Below are 27,500 nucleotides of genomic sequence, written 5' to 3'. Positions count from 1 at the left end.
CGAACATCCCAAATTCTGCACATTTTGCATGTCTCCTTTATCAATCACACCTGATTCAACTCATCAGCTCATTAGTAGCAACTCCAAGACCTGAAATGGGTGTCAGACAAAGGAGACATACAAAATATGCAGTGTTGGGGAGCGAGTTTGGGAACCCCTGGTGTAGCCTACCATGCATATAAGGTTTAAATCATTGCCTTTTAAATATACACAAATAATAGAACGTGTATGATGTATTATTTTAGGTAATATTACTCTTGCCAAGCTCTGATTTATGAGAGATGCACGGAGAGGCAACAGCAAGCTAAGTTTGATTTGTGCTCTTTTCTTCCATAGCGTTTTCATTCATTCACACACTCATCATTGCATGAATTTAGAGATTTGTGTAGAAATATGGTGCTGATCCTCTGGCTAACCTGTGCATCTAGCAAACGTGCTGCAGTCTCAGACGAATATTCGGGCAGAATTAGTCTTTATTCGGTTTAAAAGCCTTTATCTGTGCATTTCCAAATAAGGTATTTGGCTTTGGGCACACCCCTAATTTGCATAAACACGCCTTCAGAGCAAGACATCTACGAATAGTCTTCTTCTCAGCATATAGGCCTAGAAGAACTAGATCTGACTGCAGCTGCAGCACAAACCGTAAAGAAATGATCATCTCCCACATATTTATTTACTTATTTGTGCAAAAAACTTTATTAACATTATTAGAAAACCACAAGGAACATATTAAAATAATAATAAAAAATCATGACCCTTTAAGTGTGAAGTACAGATCCTGAGAATTATTCTCAACATTTGTTTTCCGGTTTTCACAAGTTTACTCTAAAAGTAAATGAATTTGGACAAAAACAGATTTGAGTGAAACTAAAAATAGCTTTAATTTGTACTGAAGTATTTAAAAAGTAGAAGTAAACTAGAAAAAATTTGAAGGAGAGAGATTTTGCATCATAGACAAGATTCACCCTACATTTTATTCAGAAGAGTAACAAACACTGTTTGTGATGTTTATATGTGCTGCGCTCAGTTTTATAGTGACCTGCTTTATAAGTGTTGATATGTTTGTTCTACAAATTCCTCATTTAAAGAATGACATTTAGAAAATAAAACCTGGGCGCAGGGCGTCACGTGACGTCGCGTTCTGTAGTCGCCACGCCCCGCTGCGCGTACGTGCGCGCTCACGTTCAACGCGTGGTTCTTTCACACTGCCGCAAGTAACGAAGCCTAGTCCGAGTTTTTAAAGCTTCCCGGCGTTCTTTTACATGTTTTAATTGTAATCAGCCACTCTGCGTCTTAGACTGAAGCCGGCTGGTCTAGGGGTGGAGTGGAGCGCGTCGAGCGGCGATCTTTGAGCAGCACATTGCGGCGGATTTGAGGCGTTTGTTAGCGGAGAAATGGCCACCGAGGTGGAGACTCTCCTACCGAGAAACTCGCTGCTCCAGCAGGACGAGCAGGATCGGTGCCAGACCGAGAAAGACGGAGGATTCCTGCTGAAGGAGCAAAGCCTCAAACGCGCGAAAGACGAGAGGAACAGCCAGGCGAAGCAGAGCCCCGATCCGGCGGAAGACGACGCCTCGAAGAAGGACTTTACCGAGGCTCCGCCGCCCAAGGTGAACCCCTGGACGAAGAAGATGAGCGGGGTCAACGGACAAACACAGCACGGTCAGTATCACCGGTAACACCGGGCCCGTGTGTGTGAGGAGCGGACCGGTCTCAGATGAGCGAGATGTGATCTCTGTGACCCCGAGCACTAAACCACTCATGAGGGGCAGTTTTGTCACATCATCTGACGCTGAATAAATAATCTTATATTGATGTATGGTTTATGATAATATTTGGCTGAGATACAACTAGCTTTATTTGAACATCTGGAATCTGAGGGAGCAAAAACTCAAAATATTGGGAAAATCGCCTTTAAAGTTGTCTAAATGAATGCATATTACTGATCAGAAATGAAGTTGATATTTATGTATTGTCTGTTGCTGCAGAGATAGCGCTGCTGCTGTGCTGCTGGTGTGTGTCTGCAGCGTTTCTCGTGTTTGTCGGTTAACGTTATTTCTCCGGTTCTCCTCAGACACGCCTGACAGCGAGAGTTAGCGTTAGCTGCGGTAACCTTAGGCCTCGAGTCGGTGATCCAGGGTTTTAAACATCAGGGTGATCACATAAGACGTGCTAATGCTCAACAGAGCTGATTGTTTGAGGTTATAAGCACAGTTGAGACGCTGAACCTCTTGCTATTCTTCGCTGCTTTTGTGAACAAATGGCTATCGGGTTAGCATTAGCATTAGCGGCCTGTTGTGTTTGGGCTCGTCTGACAGGCCAGCACTGATGGCTCTTTATTAGCAAAGAGCTGCACAAACCCTTAATTATTGAGCGTTTTATACTGTCAGATCAGATTGAATGCGTGTGTGTTTATGATATTAAACCGTATTCGCCGAATGTTGCAGCTATCTGTGGTTTATGGGAGGACACGTGTGAGATCCACGTGTTTGTCGCGAGCTCGCTCGGATTCGAGTAAAAGCGGTTTGAATCCGTTTTCTGCTCCGAATGCGGGTTTATGAGCGTCTGTCGTGCCGGTTTGTGTCTGTTGTGATGTTTAACGCACACACGCGTGTCTGTTAGCCGTTAGCTGCTAGCCTGTGTGCTCTCATATTCATCTGTGAGATTAACACTACATGCAGGCGGACCTCATTGAGCGCAGTGCTCTATATCAGCAGAAGCAGAAAGTGCTGTGTTGCAGGGCTGCGGAGCTCATTGAGCTGCTATCCCAGAGTTCCTCAGCATGAGGAGAACAACGTGGTTTGTGCCATGTGATCAGGATGAGCTCTAAAGAGTGTTTGAGGGACTCAGTCTGCTGACACCTTCTACATTTCAATGATTGCTGGAGTTCAGTAAGTTGAGTGTTGGATTTGAATATGTAATGTTTGTGATGCTTTATATGGGGATTTCCATTCGAGCATGTAGTAGATTTGGAAGTTAAATGCATTATCTGGTGTCTGATTTGCTTTATTAAGAGCTGTAACCCAAGAAAAAAGTCTTTGTTGTTTTTCACATGGTCTTAAAGCTCTTTCTAGTTGTGATGTAGTGTCTCAGTCCACATTACATTCACACTGGTGTTTTAGGAAGACACACAATAAAACACTTTTGTTTGTGATGCTTAAAGGGGATCCGCTTACCCCCAGGGCATCCAAGATTAGGGATGGCTATCGTTTACATATCAATACTGATACTGCTTATCGATACTATTTGGTGCAAAGAGATATGATGTGAAAAGTTGTTGAAAATTGAGTATTTTTTTTACTACTGAACTTTAGCAGCTGTATTTAAGTTCTTCAGTCAAGAGCAGAGAGTTATTTTTCTCTTTATGTTTTATTTAATTAACATTAAAGGAGTAGTTCACCCATAAATGAATATGTAATTTACTCGCTCTCAAGTTGTTTAAAACCTGAATGAGTTTCTTTCTTCTGTTGAACATAAGATATTTTGAAGAATGCAAAACTGTTTGGTTTCCCACGTTCTTCAAAGTATATAATCTTTTGTGTTACAGGTTTGGTACAACATGACAGTGAGTAAATAATGACAGAATTAACATTTTTGGGTGAAGTATCCCTTTAATGAACATCGGCAGCATGCTTAGTTCTGCCCCTTTAAGACCTGCACGCATCGGTTTCTCTCTCAACCGTTTACTTTCACTTTAGAACAACTGTGTTTATATGTAAACCTTGTGTGTGTTTTCCGGTATTAGCACAATCAGATGATAACCAAGTAATCATGTGCCGTTTTACCGGCATTTTAGTGTACGCACGCTTCAGTGTACGCGCTCTGAATAAGCGGATGTCAGAGCAGCACACGAATGAAATGTTTAATCGGCGAGGCTTTAAACTAAAGCACAAGCAAATCATGTACTTGTGTGATTGTGAATAAGTGCATTGTCTCGTGAGTGTAACTCTACTGCTGAGTCAACATTTGATGTCTCGTGAGTTGGAGCTGGAGCCGCGAGACATAGTAAATAATGCATTGCTTGAGGTAGATGTTGTTTTGTTAGTAAATGTTTCATTATATTACTAGTGTTGCCTCCTTTGTTCATATGGCTCTATGATTTCCGCGATGCAGAAAACGCAGATAGAATCACAGAATCCAGTCATAAAAACAGAATTTCCAGTTTAACGCGGAATGTGACGGAATTTGTAAAAGTTTGGATGAATTAATCAAAAGTAGGTCATTACACTTAAATCAAATCGCGATATGGACTAGTATCTGTAAATATTAAGCCGCAAAAGTTGATTTAAATATGAATCCTGTGCTGCGTCTCAGACGTGCGGTTTTGTTTATTAGTTACATACACAGCATGTGTGACGCTCAGCGTCTGCGTCTCAACGAGGACATAAATACATCAACAACATCTCCAGAACTGATCTGAGAGTCACTTCACGAGCAGTTTACCATTCCATTTGAGTAAATCATATACACACAACTTTAAAGGTATTCACGGCAACCCGTCAAAATAAAAGATCGGTTTAACTTTTTAAAGACATTGTGCCAGAAACAGGCTATATTACTATTACATACGTAATACTACTGCTGGTGAAAAATAATACAACTTTATTTTTTTAAAGAAATAACAAAATATTTAAATTTTAATAGTAAATCCCCTTTATTTGCCAAACATTTAAATGTTTAATTTTCATTAATTAAAATATAAATTAAATCAATGTTTTATGCCTTCATCTGATATCCAGTAATATTTAAACACTCAACACATAATGTCCGAAGGGAAAACATTTCATAAGGCTACTGTAAGAATAAATAAAAACTGTTTGTATGCATTCAAATAATCAGACATGCTAAAACACAGAATTTGGTAACAATAAAACATAAGGTGAGAAAAACATTTCATACGGCCCTAAACATGATGTCATTTTTCTTACACTTTTAACCTGTTAACGTTCACCAGAGCGATGACGCACTGATGCGGTTTTTTTCCCCACTAGTTTATGAATGAATTTAACGTGAAAGAATATCATTAATCTTGGCAAACTATATATCATTCTGAAGGTCTAAGCCTCAAGCATCGACGACAGATCTCTGTTTTCCGATGGAAAGCTTATAAGGAATGTATTTGCTACATTTGTGTAAGCAGTACACATCCAAACACACAGAGTAAAAAAGCAGTACGTACCTTTATCATTGTAATAACGAGCCACAAACGCGTCCACTGCTGAAATCCCAGTTTAGTTAGAGAGCTAAGGGTCCACAGAACAACATCCCAGCGAGCACTTTTAGTCCAGCGGAACAATAACGTTGTAATAAGGATGAATATTCCTCTGTTTACGTTTCATTTCTTCAGAGAGTTATTGTTCGCGTCCGTTATGGAATAAATTACGCTCAAAAACAGCGTCTTGGTGGTAAAAAAACAACACGGTGCTGTAGCATACGGTTTTACAAACAGAATGAGACCGTCTACGGAAAAAAAAGTCTCAGAAAAGCGGAATATAGATTATTTGAATTTGGCGCTCCCTCCTGCCAGCTCTGACGCAGGCTATGACGCTTCTGTCATCTGAGCGGGGCGTAACTTGGCGATCTGCTTTTTACATAAAAAAACTGTTTCTTTTTTTTTTCTTCAACATTTTTTATATATGTGTGTGTGTGTATTGTGTGGGGAATGTGGCCGTGTCTGCATGATTATAATCTGTATGGACGCACATCAGCGTGTTTATTAACGACTCTATGACGGCTATCATTGTGATTCATTGATCAGCTATTATTGATTATATGGCCCATCTGTATGATTATCATCTGAATGGAAGCACATCAGCGTGTGTTTACTGACTCTATGACCATGTCTGGCAATATCACTTAATGTCTGGCAATCAGAATACTTCAGTATACATACTATATACAAAGCATTCTTTTTCTATTTTATTACTCAAATAATTATTTTTGTATTTTTTAGTGCTCAAATAAATCACTTATATGATGTCTAAAATTCTGTCTATTATTTTATAATTGAAAAACTATGCAGGAACATGTATAATGACTAAAATAGCTTGTATAATTCTGCAATCCATTTGGTGGTTATTTTTCCTCAAACAGGGGGGTGGGGGGGACTATAAATAGTTTCAGAAAAAATATTGCAGGAATCTCATTTTTCATGGTATCTTCTTCAAATTTGAAATATGAACTCATGAGACACATGGCTTTCGATCCATTACTTTTCTGGATTGCTCCAGGACTTATTTCATGTATTTAAACTTGATGACAAAAATGTGACCAAATTATATGCTCATGTGACCAACTGAGAAAGTGAGTCGCAAAAGAGAGACCGGGGGAAGAATGAGTCTGGAGCTCTGAATAGACTGACCATTGCTGGTCCGTATGGGTTGTGTAGTTGGAAACACGTCCAGCTGCTTCAGTCCTCTGATCGATCATAAAGTGCTTGGCTCACAAATTGGACTGATTTGCCTGTTGACCTTTGTAGTGATCGTGTATGTTTGATTTGGATGTATTCTTTCCTGCTGGGGAATCTTGGCAGAGTGTTTCTGTGAGGATTGAGTTAGGGTCAGATTAAAGGTCACGTGAAGGGTCAGGTGTAGGGTTGTTAGTTCCAGCAGCTGGAGGAGAGGCTGTATGGACACTTGTCGTCTGCTGACTGACTCTCACAGCTGGAACTGAGACTAAAACAGCTCATGCTCACAGCTCAGCTCACTGCTGATATCAGTTCTTATATCACCAATAATAGCTCGTTTGTTTTTCATTCCCTACTGTCCGTCAGAAGAGAACATTTCAACATGTTTTTACTCCACAACATCAGTCGAGTGTTTGAAATGACTATGATCCGATGTGGCTTCTTATCACAGATCGAGGCTGTAAATATATAAATATATTCTATGTTGTAAAAAAAGCCTATGTTGATTAGCTGTGGATTATAAATATGCATAATTATGTTACTGCATACAGCAGGACTGAAAAATATCATATACAGAAAAATCAAATGTGAGAATCTAACAATCATCTGGATAAACCTAAATTGACATCTCAAGTGTAATTATAAATACACTTGCTCTAGCACTGCACAAGTTTGGGGAAAATCTAATCATTTTATTACCATTATTATTACTACGGAGTAAAATATAAAAAGCAATATTACCATTGCAGTTTTTCACTGTAAAATAAATTGTGTTTTACGCTGTTTAAACAAGCTTTTGTTTTGGTGAAAAACCTTCAAAATAAAGCATGTCTTTCTCCGAGCGTATGATATGATCTTTCATAATAAATACTGCAGTGATGCATGAATAAGAACGGTTCATTTTGATTTCGTGATGACTTTAAGTGATGCATCTCTGTTAGTTGCTTTCTGAAACTCTGTGTTAATGAGGAGAAAGCTGTATAATCTGAGCTGATTGTAATTGTCATGCTCTCTCTCTTTTTTCCTGCTCTAGAGCATTCTGGGCCCACGAAGGTGGTGAAGGCGGGGAACACGAGGATGAGACGCGGCGGGAAGGTGAGTGGCGTTCTTCTCTACAGCAGCAGTGTGTTTGAGCGAGCCCAGATGATCAGACTCGGCACGACTGAGACCTGTTTTACACGCATGTGAAAGCAGCACAGACGCCCCTAATGCAGTGCAGGAGCCTCGTGAACACAGCAGTCTTTAATGAGATGTCAAACAAGACTTTATTTGAAAGACTGATGCAGGTTATGAGTCCAGAAGATTAATACGGTTATATTCCTGAACGTTTAGATGTATATTATTATAAATTAGATCAGGGGTTCTCACAGCGAGGGGTCAGTGACACAGAATCCAGTCTAAATGTAGTTCAGTGCATAACACAGAATGTCAAGAAATTCGGCAGGTTTTGGATAAATCGAAAGTTGCTCAGTGCACTTAATCAAATCACGGTATGGACTCGTGTCTGTGAATAATAAATCACAAAAAACTGCTATTGAAATATGAATCTGCGTGTCTTTGTGAATAAATGGAGCAAATATTACTATTGTACAGTAGAATGTACCTCTTACAGTAATAATTTTATTATTGTTGTTGTTACGAAGCAATAATCTCACTTTACAGTACAGAAGTTTGTTTGCCAGAATTGTTAAATTTTGATTTGATTAGGTTTTAAAAAAAATTGTTTTATGCCTTCGTTTGATTACCACCATTTTTGATAATAAATTTGTATTAAATTAAATTCAGAAAAATTCAAACAAAGAATTTTTGAAGAAAATAAAATTTCATATGGCAATATTATTGTAAAAAGTCTAATAAAAATATTAAGTTTGAGTTTTTATAAATGTAATTTATTAGACATGCTTTTAGATTAATTTAATTTAAACATTAAAATGGAATTCACATGAATAAAAAATTAAAAACACTGAATTTGAGAAGAATAAAATCAAGCAGATTTTATATGGCCCTAAAACAATTTTTTGTTGTTGAACCTTTAATAAATTCTTGTTAAATTGTATACATTTTGATTTCAAATAATTAGATGTGCTTTTTTGATTTAATTTAACCATTAAAACAGAAAAATTAGGAAAAAAGTAATCCAGAAAAATTAAACCTAATCCAAAAAAAAAGAATAAAATGTTCCAATGGCATCTAAGAGAACACATTGTAGTAAGTATATGCTGAATCACTGTTATAATTATGAGGGGGCCCTTGGAAGAATTTCTCCCCTGTAAGGGGTCCCTGGCCCCAAAAGGCTTGAGAACTCCTGAATTAGTTCTGGAGGTGCTGGATTGTATTGGGCAGCTTCTGATCGCCGTATGAGACCGCAGCGAGTGGCTGTGTTTTACTGAAGAGTTACAGTCTGCTTCACTCTGGTTTTGAAGGTGGGGGATTTTGGAGATGCAAACAACTGGCCGACACCTGGAGAGATCGCTACGAAGGAGGTCCAGGTACGACAGTGTCTGAATGCATATACAGCTTTGATGCACTCTGGATGTAAAGAAACTCTCCGGTGGAGACCGGTTCCTTGCATACAGAGCTGATGGAGTGTAACGCCAGACGGGTTTGTGATTGTTTATCTGTTTGGTTTGATGAACCCGTCAGGTGGTGAAGAAGGCAGTGGTCAAACGAGAGTCCAAAGGAAAGAGGGAAAACGAAGAGAGTAAAGAGAACCTGAAAGCCAAATCAGACGACTCTGGAGAGGAGAAAAACACTGACGAGGAGTCGCAGAAAAATGGACAAAAAAAGCGAGGTGTTTGAAGCCTAAACTGTTTTTGTGTTTTTTAAGAGCCTCTCTGGAACATGAATGAATGGACACTATTAATTAGGGATGTAACGATTGTTTTCCGTGTCTCAGAACGGCTCCGTTCACACTGAATGAATGCAGTCAACTCGTTTATTTCACTTTCTGTTAGCAATGGCCACCAGTTCTGCTTTATTTCAGCAGCAGATGATTACAGCATTTCACTAGATTTGTAGTGAGATGCATTTTTGTAAGCATATTTTCACTGAAGCTGGAGTTTCCTTCAAAATAAAAGCTCTACAGTCGTTTCCGTCAAAATAAAAGCTTAAAGTGCAGGATATGAATGGCTGTCAGCGAGCGGTTTAAATGAGTCCACATTCAAAATCTCTTTAAGTGTAAAAATTAGGAAAGAAGTATTGTAATTTCCGTACTGTAGGGTAAAGCAAAAATAATATACATATGAAATATTCATTTTCATTTATTTTACAGTGCAATTGTTTTATTATAAATGGTTATTACTGTAGTTGTTGTTTCTATATATTATTATATTCAGATTTGTTTGGCTTCCTAAAACAGCATTGTGAATGTAATTCAGACTGAGACAGTATATCACGAATAACGAGGTTGAGTCCCCTTAAAGTTCAGCTACAAATCAATTCACTGTCTTTTCTCTGACTTCAATTTTCTTAGTTAAGAGCATGGGTTGCATGTTGCAATTTTTCAATTTCTTAATTTGTCTTTTTTTTTAATATCACAATAAATATCGTATCGTGGACTTCATATCGCAGTATCGTATCGTGAGATTTGGATATCATTACATCCCTACTAATGTTCCTTGTATCAGCTGTAAGATGTATTATGACATATATTTGTGATGCTGTTGTAGGAAATAAGCACAAGTGGGTTCCTCTGATGATCGAGGTGAAGTCTGAGGGTCCTCGCGAGCGCTCGGCCTCCAGGAATAACACGCGCCAGTTTGACGCTCATCGAGTTCCTCCTAACGGCAGAAACGACCTGAGAGGTGCCCACACATCCAAACCCGCCACATCTCACCAGATACACACCTAAACACACTTAAAGGGGTCATATGATGCACGTCTTCCTTGCTCTTTGGAGTGTTACAAGCTGTTTGTGCAGAAATCTTTTGTAACATTATACACTACTGTCCAAAACTTTGGGTCATTTCATTTTTTTCCTTGTGTTTGAAAGAAATTAATAGTTTTATTCAAAGTATGTGTTAAATTGAGAAAAAGTGATAGTAAAGTCTTATATTGCTCAAAAAGATTTCTGTTTTGAGTAAATACTGTTCTTTTTAACTTTTTAAAAGCTCAACTGTGTTCAACATTGATAATAATCAGAAATGTTTGTTGATCAGTAAATCAGTATATTATTATGATTTCTGAAGATCACTGAAGACTGGAGTAATGATGCTGAAAATACAGCTGCAGATCACAGAAATACATTACTGTTTAACACATATTCACATAGAAAACAGCTGATTTACATTCTAATATTTCATAATTTTACTGTTTTTACTGTATTTTCAATCAAATGAATGGAGCCTTGATGAGCAGAAGAGGCTTCTTTTAAAACCATTAAAAATCTTCCTGGTCCCAAACGTTTGTATGGCAGTATAACGGACTTGCGTTTCCATTTGGTCGGTCACACCAGCACTGAGTGTTTGAGTTTGCAGGTTTTGTCTGTTCTTCACTACAGCAGCGTGTGCTTGTGCTTGTGTTTGCAGACTGGCACAGTGGGAAGTACGATCATGAGTTCAAGGACGACCATGACGAGGTGTCGAGCGTGAAGAGCGAGGGAGCGCCGTACAGAAGCACCGTCAGGGGCCGGGGACGGGGCCGGGGTCGGGGCCGGGGAAGAGGACGCGGCAGAGGTAGAGAACACTTAAAAACACATGGACATGACTCCAGCACAGATCTCACACCGGATTCAGAGCCTCTTCACTGAGATAGTTTGGCTTCGGTTTAAGACACTCATTTTCATTTGAATCTAAAGATATAAAGTCTGTCTGTCCCCATGTTACAGAAATAACGTCATCCCTCTGGTGGTGTTCGGTCCCCCCCCCCCCCCCCCCCCCCCCCAAATAATATATATATATATATATATATATATATATATATATATATATATATATATATATATATATATATTTTACTTTTATTTTTTTTCTTTATTGGAATGGTACAAAACGTGGTACTTGCTATGTGAAAAAAAAAAAATGATTTGAAAATGTTAAATGGTCCTGATAAAAATAGTCACACTTGTATTGTTCGTGATTTTAAAATTTGCCCAAACAAAAACTTCAATCTAAATTTTTTTTGTGATGTCAACCTCAAATTTGGAACAGAACTTTTTCAGATTTATGGCTTTGATTTTCTTGCAGTTTTAGGGTTAAACATGTTTTTGAAAATATATATTTCGTATAAAGTTTAAAAATAGTATTTTTGTGAATTTTGTTTTATAATACTCAAATTTCTGTAACACTTTTTTTAGTTTATTTTTACGATTATTTAAATTATTTTTTTTTTTTACTTTTTATTAGTTATACAAGTTAAACAATATTACCACTTTTTTTACTATATACTTTTATATACCAAACCCCAAAACAATATTACAAAACCACTAACGAAAAGATAGAAAAGAAAAAAAAATAGAGAGAACAAACTAAATGAATAAGAATTATTCATAAGTTATATAAACATAATTGTATTAAACAGGAGGTAAGACAGTAAGAGACTTGAAGTAATCTATAAAACAATTCAATTTACTAAAATAATTACTTTTCTCAGAACATCTCAGTTTTTCGAATTTCAGAAAAAACATGGTAAAAGTAAAAAAAACATTTAAACTTTTTTTTTTTTTTTTTTTTTTTTCACTTCAGCAATAATTTGCCAAGCGTTTTCTTTACAAAGAAAGCAAACTTAAAATGTCGTAAGTCTTGAATTCTTCGGCACTCAGAAATAAGTTGTAAATTTCATTTTCAGGTCTATACACAAAAAGTGGTTAACGGTGGTTAAAAGGTAATTTGACCACCACATGAACAACACCCCAGAGGGTTAAAAGAGAATGATTTTGCTTGATCCTCACAGTTCTGTAAATACTCCAGGAGTTCATCTGCTGTTTTACCCAGTCTGTTCTGGTCTCATCAGGTCATTATGACTACTATGGCTATAAAGGTTATGACGGGAAGGATGGTGCTTGCGGTCAGAAGTTCAACAGCACAATGACCTACTATTATGACAACATGAGCAGCGCTGAGCTGTACGCTCTGGACCAGGACCTGCTGAAGGACTACATCAAGAGACAGATGTGAGTGAATAACGCTCAACTCCTTAAGCCTGGAATACACTACACGATGCCCTGATTTACAGTCTGGAGCAGTCGACGCTAGTTAGAGCCAGTCTGCAGGTTAGAGGTGACCAATTCCTTAGAAAATCACGAAGTGTAGATGGTCACAGACTTCTTTTTGTTTTTCCAGACTTTAATTCCACCCATTTGGAACAGATCAAACATGTCTGATATTTACAGCCGATTTTAGAGCACATATGCTGCGTCCCAATTCGAACACTATCTGTCCTAAATGGTATTCAAGAATAGAATTAGTACGTCCCAAATCATAGCAAGTTTAAAAAAAAGTATGCCAAAGATTCCCGGATGGTCTTCTACTTCCGGTTAGAATGGAAAGTGCAGATCGATGCACACTCTAACAGCTAATATTACCCACAACACACTGCGGTGGACGAGGATTCGATTAGAACTACAAACATGCATAAAAAGAGTTTAAACTACAAACATGGTGCATATGCACTATTGATGGCCAGGCAGAGAAAGGGGTTTGAGTGATAAATAATCAGTGTCTAACCTGATTAAAAAATATTTATTTAATGTTATGCGTGTTATATTTCATCTGCTGCAACATTGTGAACTTTTATAATGATACGTTTAATCATTAACTTTTAAATGCATCATTATGCAAACACATGAAGAGAGTTCTCGGCATGAAAGACCCACGCCTGGCAGATCAACGTGCCTCTTCACTTCTCTTCAAGACGTAGGAAATGAAATGAAATGTGGATGATGTTAACTGTGATGAGATGATTGACAGGTGACAGGATGCTCGTAACTAAGCAACAGAGCGTCCGATAAAGACGCAGTTATAACGAAGTAGTCTGTCCCAAAGTTTGCCTACTATTCTGCTACATACTCAATATGTACTTTTTCTTCACAAAAAGAGTACATGCTTTCAGGGCATAGTATAAGTAGGTGAATTGGGACACAGCAGTAGTGTCTTCATCTGTCAAGCGTCTCCGAGCAACAAGGCGCATGTTTCTGCGTGAGTTTGTGGTGTTCAGAATGACTTCAGAGTCGGTAAGTGTATGATGCCTGGTGTTTTAAAAATCTGTTCAGATTTTAAATTCGTGTAGTATATTCCAGTCTTTACCTGAGAATTCATTGGCACTTTTGACACGTGTCCCATGTTTCCAACAGCTGTTTATTATTAGTTCTAATTACAAATTAACTACAAAGCATCAACGCTTCCCACAAATACACGCTGCAATTCACTATTACACGCAACAAAATGTATATTCTACATAGGTTTGTAAGCTCACCTTACACACACACACACACACAGACGTCCCATGACTGCTGTAATCAGGATTCGTGTTTGTGTTTGCATTCCTTGAATACAAATGCAAATTATGGGTAAAACAAGAATTAAATACTTTTTTCATGGAAGAGTTTTATACTTTCTAGCCATATAAAAGGTATAATGCGTTGAGATGGTGTGTTTGTTTCTGCAGTGAATACTACTTCAGCATGGACAACCTGGAGAGGGATTTCTTCCTGCGCAGGAAGATGGATCAGGAGGGCTTCCTGCCGGTGGCTCTGATCGCGAGTTTCCACCGAGTGCAGGCGCTCACCACAGACGTCAGCCTCATCATAGAGGTCAGATCCTCCACCGGCCGCCTGCACCGCTGCTTTATGAGCCGCCGTGTTTGACGTCTGCTTTTCTTCCAGGCTCTGAAGGACAGTAAGGTGGTGGAGATCATCGATATGAAGATCCGCTGCAAGGAGGAGCCTGAGAAATGGCCGCTGCCTGGCCTCGCTTTGCTGGACCATTCACACACAGACTTTTCGCAGCTCATCAACTGCCCAGAGTTTGTTCCCAGGAACGTTGTGGAGAAGCCGACAGGTGAGAGCTAGCCGTAATGGGTAAAGAAGGACGGTTCTGAATAGAGATGTAATGATATTATCAATACCGCGGCAGCAAAACTGTCTCAATATTATCGTGCTCGCATGACAATATGAAACGATAGGTCTTCCGGGCAAGAAGTGTAGTTTTGGAAAAAGAAAACATTTTGTTTTGGGCCATTATGCTTTGGCACAGTATCTGTCAAATGAACTAAAACTGAAAGCACAATATGTTTAATCCCTTCATCAAGTGTGTTTCAAAGCGAAGCACACACTTCGTTCAGACGATCAGCTGGTGATCCGGTGTTTTCGGCGTCTCAGAACAGCGCTGTTCACACTGAATGAATGCAGTCAACTCGCTTATTGCTCGTTCTGTGAGTTTAGTGTTGGTTTGGGAACATGACGGCCACCAGGTACACTTTATTTCACTGCAGATGATTACAGCATTTCACTAGATTTGTAGTGAGACGTGTTTTTGTAAGCCTGTTTTCACTGAAGCTGGAGTTTCCTTCAAAATATAAGCTTAAAGTGCAGGATATGAATGCTGACAGCGAGCGGTTTAAATGAGTCCAAATTCAAAATATCTCTTTCAAGTGCAGAAATTAGGAAAGTATTGTAATTATCCTACTGTAGTGTAAAGCAAAAATAATATACCTATGAAATATTCATTTTCATTTATTTTACAGTGCAGTTGTTTTACAATATATGGCTATTACCGTCGTTGATGTCGTTGTTATTATATTCTAATTTGTTTGGCTTCCTAAAACATCAGTGTGAATGTAATTTAGACTGAGACAGTATATCACAAATAAAGAGGCTTGAGTCCCCTTTAAAAGTTCAGGTACAAGTCAATTCACTGACTCTTTTCTGACTGAAGTTTTCTTAGTTAAGAACATGGCTTGCAGCTCTTAATTTTGAACTGTTAAAGTGCATTAGATAGAATCATTTAACTTTTTTTAAATGTACAAAATTGTAATTTTTCCCAATTCTTCATTTTTTTTTTTTATACATTTCCCAATAAATACCGTACCGTGAGATGTTGATATCGTTACATCCCTAGTTCTGACTGAAGGTTTGACCTGCAGGTTCTCTGAGGGCCTCCATGCCGGTGCAGTCCAAGACCGGTGATGTGAGTAACCTGAAGCTGATGCCGAAGGGCCTGTCCGCCAGCCTGCCCGATCTGGACTCAGAGTCATGGATCGAAGTGAAGAAGAGGCCTCGGCCGTCACCGGCGCGACCCAAGGTACAAACACACATTAGATTAGGGCTAAATCATATTGAGTCGCGATAAAATGTTGAAATCAGTGATGAGCTCTGGACATTTTCACTCTATAAATGAATCTAACAGCATGCATAAATGCGAATCGCTGTCGATGTTTCATCTGATACACTTGGTGTGGCGCTCGCTGTGTGTCTATATAAGGGACATGACCACATGAGCTGCTCTGAGAGTCCCTTTAAACTTTACACAGTTTCATTTGAGAAAAACCACCATCAAACAAGCACTGAAACTGAAAGACCTTCACGATAACCATCTTGCTTGACAATAAAAATGCAGTGTTTTATTGTAAATTGATTTCATTGCATCACATTTTAAAAGAATGATCAAAAACTGTTAGTTTTATCAACTCATTTCATTAGACAGATTTTTTTTCTGATAAATTGGTATTGACAAATGGAAAAAAGAATTTAAGAAAAAAAAAAAAGACATTTCATGGGGTCCTAAATTGTTTACATTTATTCTCAAGGTCTAGCAAGCATGTGGAAAGTTTTTCCCTCCCTATTAATGGTAAATATCAATATCATATGATATGGAAAAAAAATTATCATAATATTTTTGGCCATATTGCCCAACCCTAAAGAAGATATTCAGTCATTAGAATTGAATAGAATTGGGGTAAATACAACAAATATAAAGATGAGCTTCCACTTTCTTTTAAGCAAAATATACTTTTCCCTCTTTTATTACTAACACACAACATGACCTGGATGTTCTCTTGACTGTAGTGAACAGTACTCGATATATTTACATCTAAATACAGATTGTACCTAAATGATGGACAGAATTGCTGAAAATAATATAATGCTCATCACTTCACATTCTCTCTTTCGTTATCTTTCCACCAGCTTCATGTAGAGTACAACAGCATTTGCAATCACTGCAACTTTATTCTTGAGACTCTGTACCATCAGCTCTCAGTATCTTAATGATGTCACAGTTTTGCTTAATATGGATCTAGTTGATTTTTAATTGCACTTTGTTGATGCATGTAGCATTATTAAAACGTTGATTTAGCATTTGAAAAAATATAGATTTAAGGCAACCTGTTGAATTTGTTGTTACTAAATAAAGAGTTTAAACGTACTTTTTTTTTTTAACATTGCAGTCAAGTTTTTGTTTCTTGAGCATAGCAAGTACCGAAACCACAGCTGTAAATCTGGACCGTGTGAAACTGATGTGTGTCATTGATGGACGGTTTGTTGCAGAAAGCGGAAGAGGCGCAGACACCGGTTCAGACCGGCCCGACCACAGGCGAGGACCAGGATGAGCCGGAGGAGCTGGACTTCATGTTTGACGAGGAGATGGAGCAGATAGACGGCCGACGCAACACTTTCACCGATTGGTCAGATGAGGATTCGGACTGTGAAATCGACGATCGAGACGTCAACAAGATCCTGATCGTCACTCAGACGCCGCCTTATCTGCGCAAGCATCCCGGAGGAGACCGCACCGGGAACCACACCTCGCGCTCCAAACTGACCAGCGAACTGGTCAAAATCATTAACGATGGACTTTATTACTACGAACAAGACCTCTGGGACGACACGTACGAGCCCGAATATGCCACTATCAAGGTGAGTTGTCCTCTGATTTATGGCCGTTTGCTGTTGATGCACGTCAGGACTGATCTCTAGTTCACAGAACCAGTAAATAGACTTATTTAAGTGCAGAAACAGCTTCCAGTGAGCAATGCACAAGAAAAAAATTAACATTTGGTTCGATTTTATTTTAATGAGAAAATAGGATGGTTTGTGCCCATGCAAAAAATCTAAATCAGTTATAGAGAGAAAACCGGACAGCACAGGGCTCTACAGTCCGACCAAAAATGACTGAATGTGTAAAAATATTTAATAGCACCAGATAGGGGTGTGCGATAATATCCTAATTGTTGTTTTAACAATGTGCGATTTGACAATATAGAGTATTTTGCAAAAACCATTCAAAACACCCCTACAGAGAGCGTGAAGTCTAGATTAGTGCGTGTGCATTGAGTGTGTTCTTTCACTGCAGGATTCAGTCTAATAAAATGCATTTAAAGTTTATATTGAGAGGATTTTTTGTCAGTATCGCACACCCCTAGCACCAGAGTGTGTTTGAGCTCTGGAGAGCAGCACAGGTTTCTGTTTACAGCGTGTTTTTGCAGCATTGAGCAGAATAGCCAATCACAGCCATTTCTGTTGATTTCTTGAGTTTAAGTCAGAATCAACTCGCTGCTAAAAACTCTGGAGATTTGTTCAGTGTTGAATGCAAACTCACGAATCCTATCATTATAACACAAAGTGTAGACACAATGTAAATAATTCAGCGTGCAGTGTAGAGCTTCATTGATTATAAGGGAAGTCTGTGAGATTGAGATGAGTGATAGCTTTTTAATGATTATAAAGTTAGTTTGTGAGTGTGATACTGATTTTATACTGCAGTCCAATAAACAAGAAGTCTATATTAAATGACTTAGATTTTAGGAACCCTATTGTCTGATTGTACTCTGTTAATGAAAATAGTTCCAAAGTCACAGGGGTGTTTTATTTATGAATGAATCTGTTTCGAACGAATCTGAGTCAACTTATAAAAGCACTTCTGAATCAGCTGTGAATGAATCGATTGAATTAATGATTCGGTGACAAAGACAGTGACTTGTCATCTTTAAACTTTATATTTAAAACATTAACCTCATAACATTATGAATTTAAATGCATTCACGCCGCCTCGAGCTTGTTTAAACGCTCTTAATATACCCAAATATTTGTTGTTCTTCTGTGCCACATCTGTAGTGCAAAGATGAATTTTGTTGATACTGATTTCATTTGATTGGTTGCTTATTCTGATGATAATTTTAATAATTTTGAAAAAGTTTATAAATTAATGCATTTGACATTTAATAAGGTTTTTTACCAAGGTAAAAAAATAAAAAATACTATTGAGAATCACTTGGGATTCAATGGGAAGGCTAATTTATTGATCATAAAGTGCTCTGAAAGTTTTCAAATTAAGAGCACAAGTGCACTACAGTCCTGCTTTACTAATACTAGGTAGTGTAAGCAAGCATAGCCAAGAACGAAATGGTAAAATTATTAAAAATGCACCAAGAATAAAATCTCCTGAAAAGCACAGCAGTAGTGCTCAGCCTGTTCTCTGCAGATGTGAGGGATCTGTGATTGGACTGATACGGTGACACAGCTCTCTCTGTCATGTGTGCAGATGTGTTTTGTCTTTGAGTTGGATTCTGTCAGATTCTGGGTGTGTGTCCATTCTCGCACTCTTCTGTGAGAGCGTGTTCTTTAGCGCCGTGTTTCTGGACGGGCGGCACAGAAAGGTCTTGCACCAGAGCGTTTGTTGGGGTCTTTTGTGTCGTGCTCTTTGTGCCGTTCACGTGCCGTGTCCAGTAAGGCCAGCGGTGCTAGAAAAGCCAGATAGCGTTAGCTTCAGTTTACTGCTGTTTGAGCACAGCTCTGGGGTTCATGGCTCGCTCCGGCTCACAGGTACGAGCGAGATGTCTATCGATTAAGTGTATCGCTTTAATATTGGTTTGGCTTCTTTCTGGCTGCATGTGTATGAGGTTCTGGTTTGAGTGTCTGGTCTCAATGACAAGTGCTCAATAACTTCCAGGTCTTCCAGATTATGAGACTTCTCCTTGCCCTCAGACATTAGACTTTTAAACAGGTAGCCAGAGGACACAGACTAGTCTCATTCATCTCATAGATTAGTTGTACTAAATTGCTCCTCCTTATTTTTGCCCATTTGTTAATGTTACTCCTGCTGCTATTATTATCATATAGTTGCATTCAATTTTCATGTTACTGTACTGTTATTTTGCACTCAAGTCATTACTGTATACTTGCACATACAGATGTACATAGTCTTCTGTATCTACATAGGTTATATTTCTACTTGTAGTTTTATTGTATTTTTTACGTAGTTTTTGTTCTTGTCTTGGCATTCACTGTGGACAGCAAAGAAAGAATTTCATTGTACAGGGAAACCTGTTCTGTGCACATGACAATAAACGCTTTGAATCTTTTGAATCTTGTAACAACAGCAAGAAGTGGAGAACTTCAAGAAGGTGCACCTGATCAGCCGAGAGCAGTTTGACTGTCTGACCCCTGAACCGCCCATCGACCCCAACCAGGAGGTTCCTCCGGGACCCCCGCGCCCCCAGCAGAGTGAGTCTGACCCACAAACACTCTCACACCAGGGCTAGGCCTTTTCAACACTTCAATAAGAAAAATAATAAGATCATGTTGAAGGAAGTGCTGAATAAAAAAATTTAGCTGACGTTAAAGGGGTCATATGACGTTGCTAAAAAGAACATTATTTTGTGTATTTGGTGTAATGCAATATGTTTATGCGGTTTAAGGTTCAAAAACACATTATTTTCCACATACTGTACATTATTGTTGCTCCTCTATGCCCTGCCTTTCTGAAATGCGTCGATTTTTACAAACTCATTGTTCTGAGAACGACAAACAAGCACTACTCTGATGCATCTTTTCTGCAAAGATTGTGAATTACATTTACACCATGTTAAGAATTGAATGTGCTGCACTTGGAATAGAACTTTAACCACATGGTTAATAAATAATGGTGGTTTCATTTTAAGTTGATTAGTTAAATATAAAAAAAAATAACAAATCTAAATCAGTCGAACCAAAAAAATGTGAGATTTTATTATTTGCTGTAGTGCCCAGCCCTAGTTTACATGTTTTGCATAGTGATCTCAGGGAAAATGCTGCAATAGTCATCAAAACCATCCTGTCTGACTTGATTTGTTCTGATGGTTTAAAGACATGAATGTTTTCTCTCCCATAGTCCCCACAGAAGCCTTGGCCAACAAACTGTTCGGAGCGCCTGAGCCGTCGGCTATGGCCCGCTCTCTTCCGACGGCCGTGCCTGACTCGCCCAGCTACCGCAGCACCAGAACGCCCCGCACGCCTCGCACCCCACGGCTCAAAGACCCCACGCAGACGCCCCGCTTCTACCCTGTGGTGAAGGAAGGACGGCCGCTGGACGCCAAAGTATGTATCTGCTCTTATAGGCTGGAAACCTGTCAGTTATTAGAGCTGGGAAACTGAATCGATTCGTTGTGATTCTGAGCTTTTCCGAATGCATGGCGATTCTTTCTGGAATGGATTCTGAGCTTAGATTTGAACAGCAGGTGGTGCTGCATGCTTCAGAAACGGCTGTACTCTGCTTGTTTCCAAATCCTTACACACTTGAACCTAAAATAATCATTCATAAAATTCAAAAAGGTGGATGTGAATGACAAGGGTGTTCACAGTGGGCTGTTTATATTAATCTGGCGTCATAAAAGCATTCTGAGCCCAGGTGAGATTACAGACTCACACAAGCACTGTTTCATCAGCATTTGAGTGTGTAGATAAAAACTAGAGTAGAGTCTTATAATCTAAGCTCAGAATCGATTCCAGAGTGAATTGCAACTCATTCGGAAGAACTCCGAATCGATCCACGAATTGATTCTGCATCGATTTATCGTCACGGCTCTATCAGTTATTGATCTGACGGATGAACTCTCTTTCAGACGCCTCGCAAGCGAAAGACGCGGCACAGCTCCAATCCGCCCATGGAGTGTCACGTGGGCTGGGTGATGGACTCCAGAGAGCACCGCTCCCGCACCGCCTCCGTCAGGTCAGCAAACACACTCAATTCATGACCATTCACATGATAAGAGACTTCATTTGAGAATAATAAAGTCATCAGAATGGCACAAATGGACTATTGAAGGAGGAGCATGTGATGCTCTTATCTGCCACTAAAAATCATGTCCTTTGTCCTGCTATAAAGGAATTGTGTATGCAACACTAAAGTGATATTAAATACTAAAGAACTAAAAAAATTTGATGCTAAACTAATTTCAAATATTTAACTCCTAGATCAAAAACTTTAAAAACAAATTCAGTCATAATTGCTGAAGTCATACATTTATCCAATATTTAACCTATTAACTGAATCCTTTTATCAGGCCCCTCCCCCTAGTGGGCGGTACCAAGTGTCACAAAATTTAATATGATATATTAAAATCAAGAATTTTTCTAATCTTGACTAAACACATTGGTAGAATGGTCTAAGTCTCAGGATTCCATATTTGGCAGTTTTGTGATTTAGAAGTAATATTGTGTCACAAATATATGTATTTGTTACAGGAAAATGCATTTAAAAAATTAATGGGAGTTTGTCACCAGGTGGCTGTTTTTGGTACAACGCTTAATCTCACTAGAACCTCAGTGTTTGAGATATCAACTTCAAATTAGGAACCTAGTGTAGTTAAACACTTTGAATATAAAGCAATTTTAGATTCCTAACTATTTTTGTAAAATATTTATATATTAAAAAATGTAAGTACATTTTCTTACAGTAAACTTAAACTTCTAACACTTCAATCAGCCAATTGTCCTCTTTAAAAAGAGACCAAGCTTAGATGTTTAATCCAAAGCGTTCATGAACTACATGTTTCGGTTCAGATTTTGTGCATTTTCACATCTGTGTTTATTCTACAGTGATAGAGTAATAACAGAATAATAAGGTAGATAGCTGGCTCCTACAGTTGTCTTTTCCCCTTCCCTGCTGATGCCGGATGTTGTGTTTTCTCTGCAGCTCGAATGCGAGTCCGTCTGAAGGCACCACAGCGCTGGGTAATTACGGCTGCACTCCTCAGTCTCTTCCCAAGTTCCAGCACCCATCGCACGAGTTACTGAAGGAGAACGGATTCACGCAGCACGTTTACCACAAGTACCGGCGGCGCTGCTTCAACGGTAAGTTACTCTCCTCAGCTGGAGCGTCGTCTCCTCAAACCCTCGCGCTCACGTCTCTCTGTCGCTCCCGCAGAGCGCAAGCGGCTCGGCATCGGCCAGTCCCAGGAGATGAACACGCTCTTCCGCTTCTGGTCCTTCTTCTTGCGAGATCACTTCAACAGAAAGATGTACGAGGAATTCAGACAGCTGGTGGTGGAGGACGGAAAAGAAGGCTACAGGTATGGAAACAAACCTCTTAAAGGTTTTTAAAAGCCTCTTTTTTTCTGTAGAATAACGTAATGTCATTTCAGTGTTGACGGGCGGTAATCCTGATAGAAAATGTTGGTGTTTTGAGAGAATTCTGAGCCAGATTACCTACTATCTGGCAGAATGAGTCACAATGAGCAAATTTTCACAAATGAGCTATTTTCATATTCTCCATTGTCCGTTAAAATACCTTTAAAATGATGTATGATGTGTTGGAATCAGATGAAAAATGACTGAGCTTCACCCGTTTGAAGTTGAAGCAAAGCCAATTCTGAGAGAAATCGAGCTCGTTTTCTGAAGGTTCCAAAGCAAAATCACCAGCAACATTGTATCATTTCCTCCTCTTCTTTTCTTAATATTAATTACTTTATTAATTATCATAATATAGCCATTTTGTATTTTAACTTTATTAAAAATAAGAACAGATGCAATAAAACAACAACAGTAGAATAAATATAAGAATGAAACAAATAGGCATTACTTTTTCCATTTGACATGTATACAAATCATTCAATTAAGAAACAAATAATCAGATGTAAAAATCACTTCAGTGTGTTCATTACAAATAAATTGATTATTAAAACTACGAAAGCAGTTCAATCAAGAGCAGGAACGTTTCTTTTATTGTTTGACAGCCTATAGTAAGTCCTACTGTAACACGGATCTAATATAATGTTGCACATCAGATGTTTTCCCCAAACGTTCATCTAAGATATAACAGATTGTTTGTGTGAATAGCCTATAAATACTGTACTTCTGTGTCTGCAGTATGTGTGTATTTATCAGGATCGCACGCCTTTATGTGAATGATTCATATATCAGCAGAGAAAAAGGTTCTCCTCTCAGAAAACACACAAATAAAGATCATTTTAGATGTTTAATTCCTATCTGGAGCTAGACAAGGGCTTAATGAACGCATTTTTGTGTGAACCTCAAATTCGACCAAAATTGACATTTTTCACTTTTTATTTGGTCTGTAGCTCAAAATTAGACTCGGTGCGTTCACACTCATTTTGTCAGCATGGGTCATATTTTTAGATCAAGGCCAAGATGGTGTGGAAGTTTAGTTTCCATTGAAATCGTTGTTTCTGTTTACAAGCAGCAGTTCATAGAAAATAAATTAACTTTGTGCTGCAGTCAAACACTGATGATTTTTTTGTTCTTATAATCAAATGCTGGAATTATTTATTTATTTTTGAATACTGCCTGCCACCATTTCTGACAGTCATAGTCCACATGAATGGCACTTTTAGTGTGGTCTTTTGATTTGAATAAGTCCTGACAGTGTGATGAACTGATGGTCTGTCTGCTGTTTCTCAGGTACGGGCTGGAGTGTCTCTTCAGGTTTTACAGCTATGGACTTGAGAGGAAGTTCAGGCCGGACATATTTAAAGACTTTCAAGAGGAGACCGTTAAAGACTACGAAGCAGGTCTGTCTCTGCTCGCAGATGTGTGTGGGGGGGGGGGGGGGTCAGTTCACATGTGAATCATGATTCTGTCTTTTTATTGATTTGCATCCATTCACAAATTTCAAAAAAAAAAAATTCTAGTTAATATACTACTACTACTAATAATAACAACATGTTGTCAGAACAAAACAGCAGTGGAGGAGGAAAAACTAATACATCCTGCCCCATTTTCAGTGAGGGCAAGTGTTTGGAAAAATATTATATTAATTATTGATCTTTTGTTATTATGGATTAGTAGGGATTTGTCCGAATAGTGAATCTATATTCAAAAACTATGGAGTTCTGTGGAGCCACTAAAGGGACATGGTTAGCCGCTTGCTAGCGGTCGTCTGTTACATTACAGTATATATAAGATTGAACTTACCACATAAACAGAGTAATCAGAGAGGACTGAGGATGATGAATGATTTCCAGATGCTGAGCACCACTGACAAGCATCTGATCTTGTATATGTGGTAAGTACTGCCGCTCTGTAGTATAGAGTCGGTGTGAATCTCGAAAGGGAAAGTAAAAAGCGAGGGTGCATTCAAAAGCAGTTTCAATGCCCTGCATATTAATAACAGCTCCCTGATGCCTGCCGCTTATATACAGTATAATTACCCAACGATATAACTGAGACAAACCGTTGAAATATAATAAATCTAGTATTTTTTTACCTTTTTAAGAGGTTGCGTATACATGTCATTTCCTCTACAAACAGTATTCTACAAACGGTATTCGGCGTCGGGAACATCTCTAATGGGAAGTGTAAAATGTTTTTGATTTATTAGGAAATTAATAGTTTGTTGGAAATACTGATTTCTTGAGTCAGGACTTACCCATACTATAGACTGGTGTGTTTCTGTATCTGAAAATCTGTAATCGTATCATGAGGTACCCCCCCCCCCCCCACACACACACACTGAAATAATGAGGTCTAGTTATTGGAGCTCTTGATTAATTGTCCTTCATGTACTCTGACAGGCCAGCTGTACGGACTTGAGAAGTTTTGGGCCTTTCTGAAATACTCTAAATCAAAGAACATGGAGATTGACCCCAAGCTGCAGGAGTATTTAAGCAAGTTCAAGCGTCTGGAGGACTTCAGGGTGGATGTGAGTGCAAGTGCATTTCTTATTTCATTTGGCGTTTGCAGGCTTGAAATCAACATGGCTTCTTTCATAATGCATGTTTGACCTATTGTCTCTGCTGACAAAACACTCAGAAAGAGACGCTTCATCTCCGCATTGATACAAACAAACCCTGCCACGCTGCTGGGTTCTGATTGGTGTTTCTTGTGTGTAGGGCTGGGCGATGTGGCAAAAAAAAAAAATATCAGACACACTGTAGTAGTTCCATGTTCGCCCCGGCCCTAGATTGGTGTTTCTTCTGTGCATCACGAGATGCGTGTCATTAAAGCTGCGTTTTTTCTGCCCTGTTTAGCCTCCCATGGAGGACGGCGGGCGTAAGAGACACCCTTCCAGCGGCGATGGCCGTCGCCGTCATCCCTTGCAGCCGTCGAGCCGAGCGCAGGCTGCTCCTGCCGCCAGAGATGATGTCAAACCCCCGGGTCAGCGAGCAGCGGCGCCCAAATGAGCGTCTGACCCGTCCGCACAAGCATGACACAACGGCTCACGATCGTCAAATCAAGGCTCTTCCTCCTCCTCCTCCTCGTCACAGCATCTGTGCGTCAGAAACGGACAGCAGAGGGCACCAGAAACTCTTCCATGCTTTATTTTATGAAAGACTTTGAAGTTTTATTCCTCTTGTATCATTGGGGTACAAAAAGGTTTTTGTTGCATCTTTCTGCTTTATATCCTCAGTAGAGTCGCTGTTTTATTTGGCCCGAACGATGCGTGATTCCACCTTGATTTGTTTAGTTTTTTAAGGGTTGCGTTGAAGGGTAAGATTGGTCTTGACTAGAGTAGGTACTGGATGAGACGAACACTTCACTCAGAAAATCATGTGATCTGCAGTTGTTGGAGCCGGATGATTTTATTTTGCTGGTTTTTCGGGGGCCTTCGATACATTTTCTAGCAGATGGCTTCCAGGGCTTGGGCATCACTGTGACACTAACGTCCCGCTTGCCAAATCCTCTCGTTTCCCTCCACGTGTCTGTTACAGAAGACAGCGACGACGACTCTTAGCTTCAGCGAGCTGCGCTCGGTCGTGTTCATGGATCATTCCTCCGCTCATCGTCCTGCGAGGAAACATCGGAGACGGAAACATCCCAGATCGAGTGCGAGTTTGTCCCCGGCCCTACGAGTGTTAATCCTAATGTACATATGAATTCAAGAAATTAAGAGACATTACACCACCTGGCTGTACCTGTCATTTATTGTTTATAGAGATATATTTGCCTTACGTGTGCATCTTACAATTTTTTTTTTTTATGCTGGCCCGAATGCGTCTGAGCTTCTGCGCTGGAGCTCGGTGTTATTACAGGTTCGTTTTAGTATCACTTCTTGACTTTCTTCATGCTAACAGCAGGACGGTCTGACTAAAGGGAAACTGACCTCAGGCTATCAACTGGAAACGTGAAAAAAAAAAAAAAAAAGACTATTGATGATGATTATAAGTGATGCATCTGAGAACTTCTCCGACTGCTTTTGGATCACAAGCAATATTCCAGTCGCTGATCTAATTTATGGACTTTCACAGGAGTTTGGCTGCCATATGAACATCTACCTGTTGGTTTGCTCCAATGTTTTCAGTTGTTTTGGTTTCCATTCATCTCTCTCTGGTAATATTTAGATTTGAATTTTATTTCGTATTAACCTGTGACACGTCGAGCAGTTCCCTTCTCCTGCTTTCCCTCGATAGACCTCTTCATTCAGAGGAGCTGTAGTCAAATCTTGTGATCACTGATGTAATTAAAAACATTTTATTCAACTAAACGGTGTGGAAAAAGCCTCTCATCCGTTAATGCTGGTAATCATTCATAAAGTCATATAAATAACTATGCATTTATTAAAACTGTTAATACTTCAGTACCATGACACACACAGATATGTATTTGGCTTATTGAGAGAAGAACAATGGGAACTGTGAAATACTTGAAATCTTGTATCAGAACATGTTATCTGAATTATAGGCAGATGTGATTGCTATTAGTGTGATTTGTGGAATTTTTTTCTTTAATGAAAAAAAAAAAATTAAAAAGGTCAAAACCCTTAAAGCAGCTGTTGAACTTTTCTATGAACCAGACGAGCTACCAGTAGATTTCCATTAATATTGGCTTTATTCTAATGAGACACAACTCCAAATGTTGAGCACAGAGAGCATTCGAGGGGATTGTTGCAGGTTTTCTGCTGATAAAACCAAACCGATCCAGCCTGATTTAGAGCAGGTTCAGGGCTCA

The 27,500-nt window shown here is 39.0% G+C and overlaps 1 protein-coding gene across 1 annotated transcript; it reads left to right on the top strand.

Moving 5' to 3' along the window:
• The first annotated feature begins 1,162 nt into the window (after positions 1-1,162).
• LOC306862031 (la-related protein 1-like) lies at positions 1,163-27,319 on the top strand. Its single transcript, XM_079404616.1, has 19 exons — positions 1,163-1,662; positions 7,440-7,501; positions 8,830-8,895; positions 9,050-9,197; positions 10,075-10,209; positions 10,933-11,079; positions 12,356-12,515; positions 14,009-14,153; positions 14,226-14,400; positions 15,485-15,642; positions 16,887-17,255; positions 19,718-19,841; positions 20,488-20,693; positions 21,218-21,324; positions 22,291-22,448; positions 22,522-22,666; positions 24,015-24,124; positions 25,127-25,254; positions 25,583-27,319. Exons 1-19 carry the CDS (start codon positions 1,395-1,397, stop codon positions 25,733-25,735), a joined length of 2,964 nt encoding a protein of 987 aa, XP_079260742.1. The 5' UTR covers positions 1,163-1,394; the 3' UTR covers positions 25,736-27,319.
• Positions 27,320-27,500: the final 181 nt, after the last annotated feature.

Source organism: Barbus barbus (genome assembly GCF_936440315.1).
Source record: "Barbus barbus genome assembly, chromosome: 43".
NCBI lineage: Eukaryota > Metazoa > Chordata > Actinopteri > Cypriniformes > Cyprinidae > Barbus > Barbus barbus.
This window is presented reverse-complemented; position numbering and strand designations above follow the sequence as displayed.

What these genes read in the sequence shown, in the direction of transcription:
- LOC306862031 (XM_079404616.1), top strand. Translation starts at nt 1,395, where the DNA reads ATGGCCACCGAGGTGGAGACTCTCCTACCGAGAAACTCGCTGCTCCAG. An exon ending in GACGGCCGCTGGACGCCAAA is followed by an intron (nt 20,694 to 21,217) that starts GTATGTATCTGC and finishes ACTCTCTTTCAG; the next exon opens with ACGCCTCGCAAGCGAAAGAC. An exon ending in CGTTAAAGACTACGAAGCAG is followed by an intron (nt 24,125 to 25,126) that starts GTCTGTCTCTGC and finishes GTACTCTGACAG; the next exon opens with GCCAGCTGTACGGACTTGAG.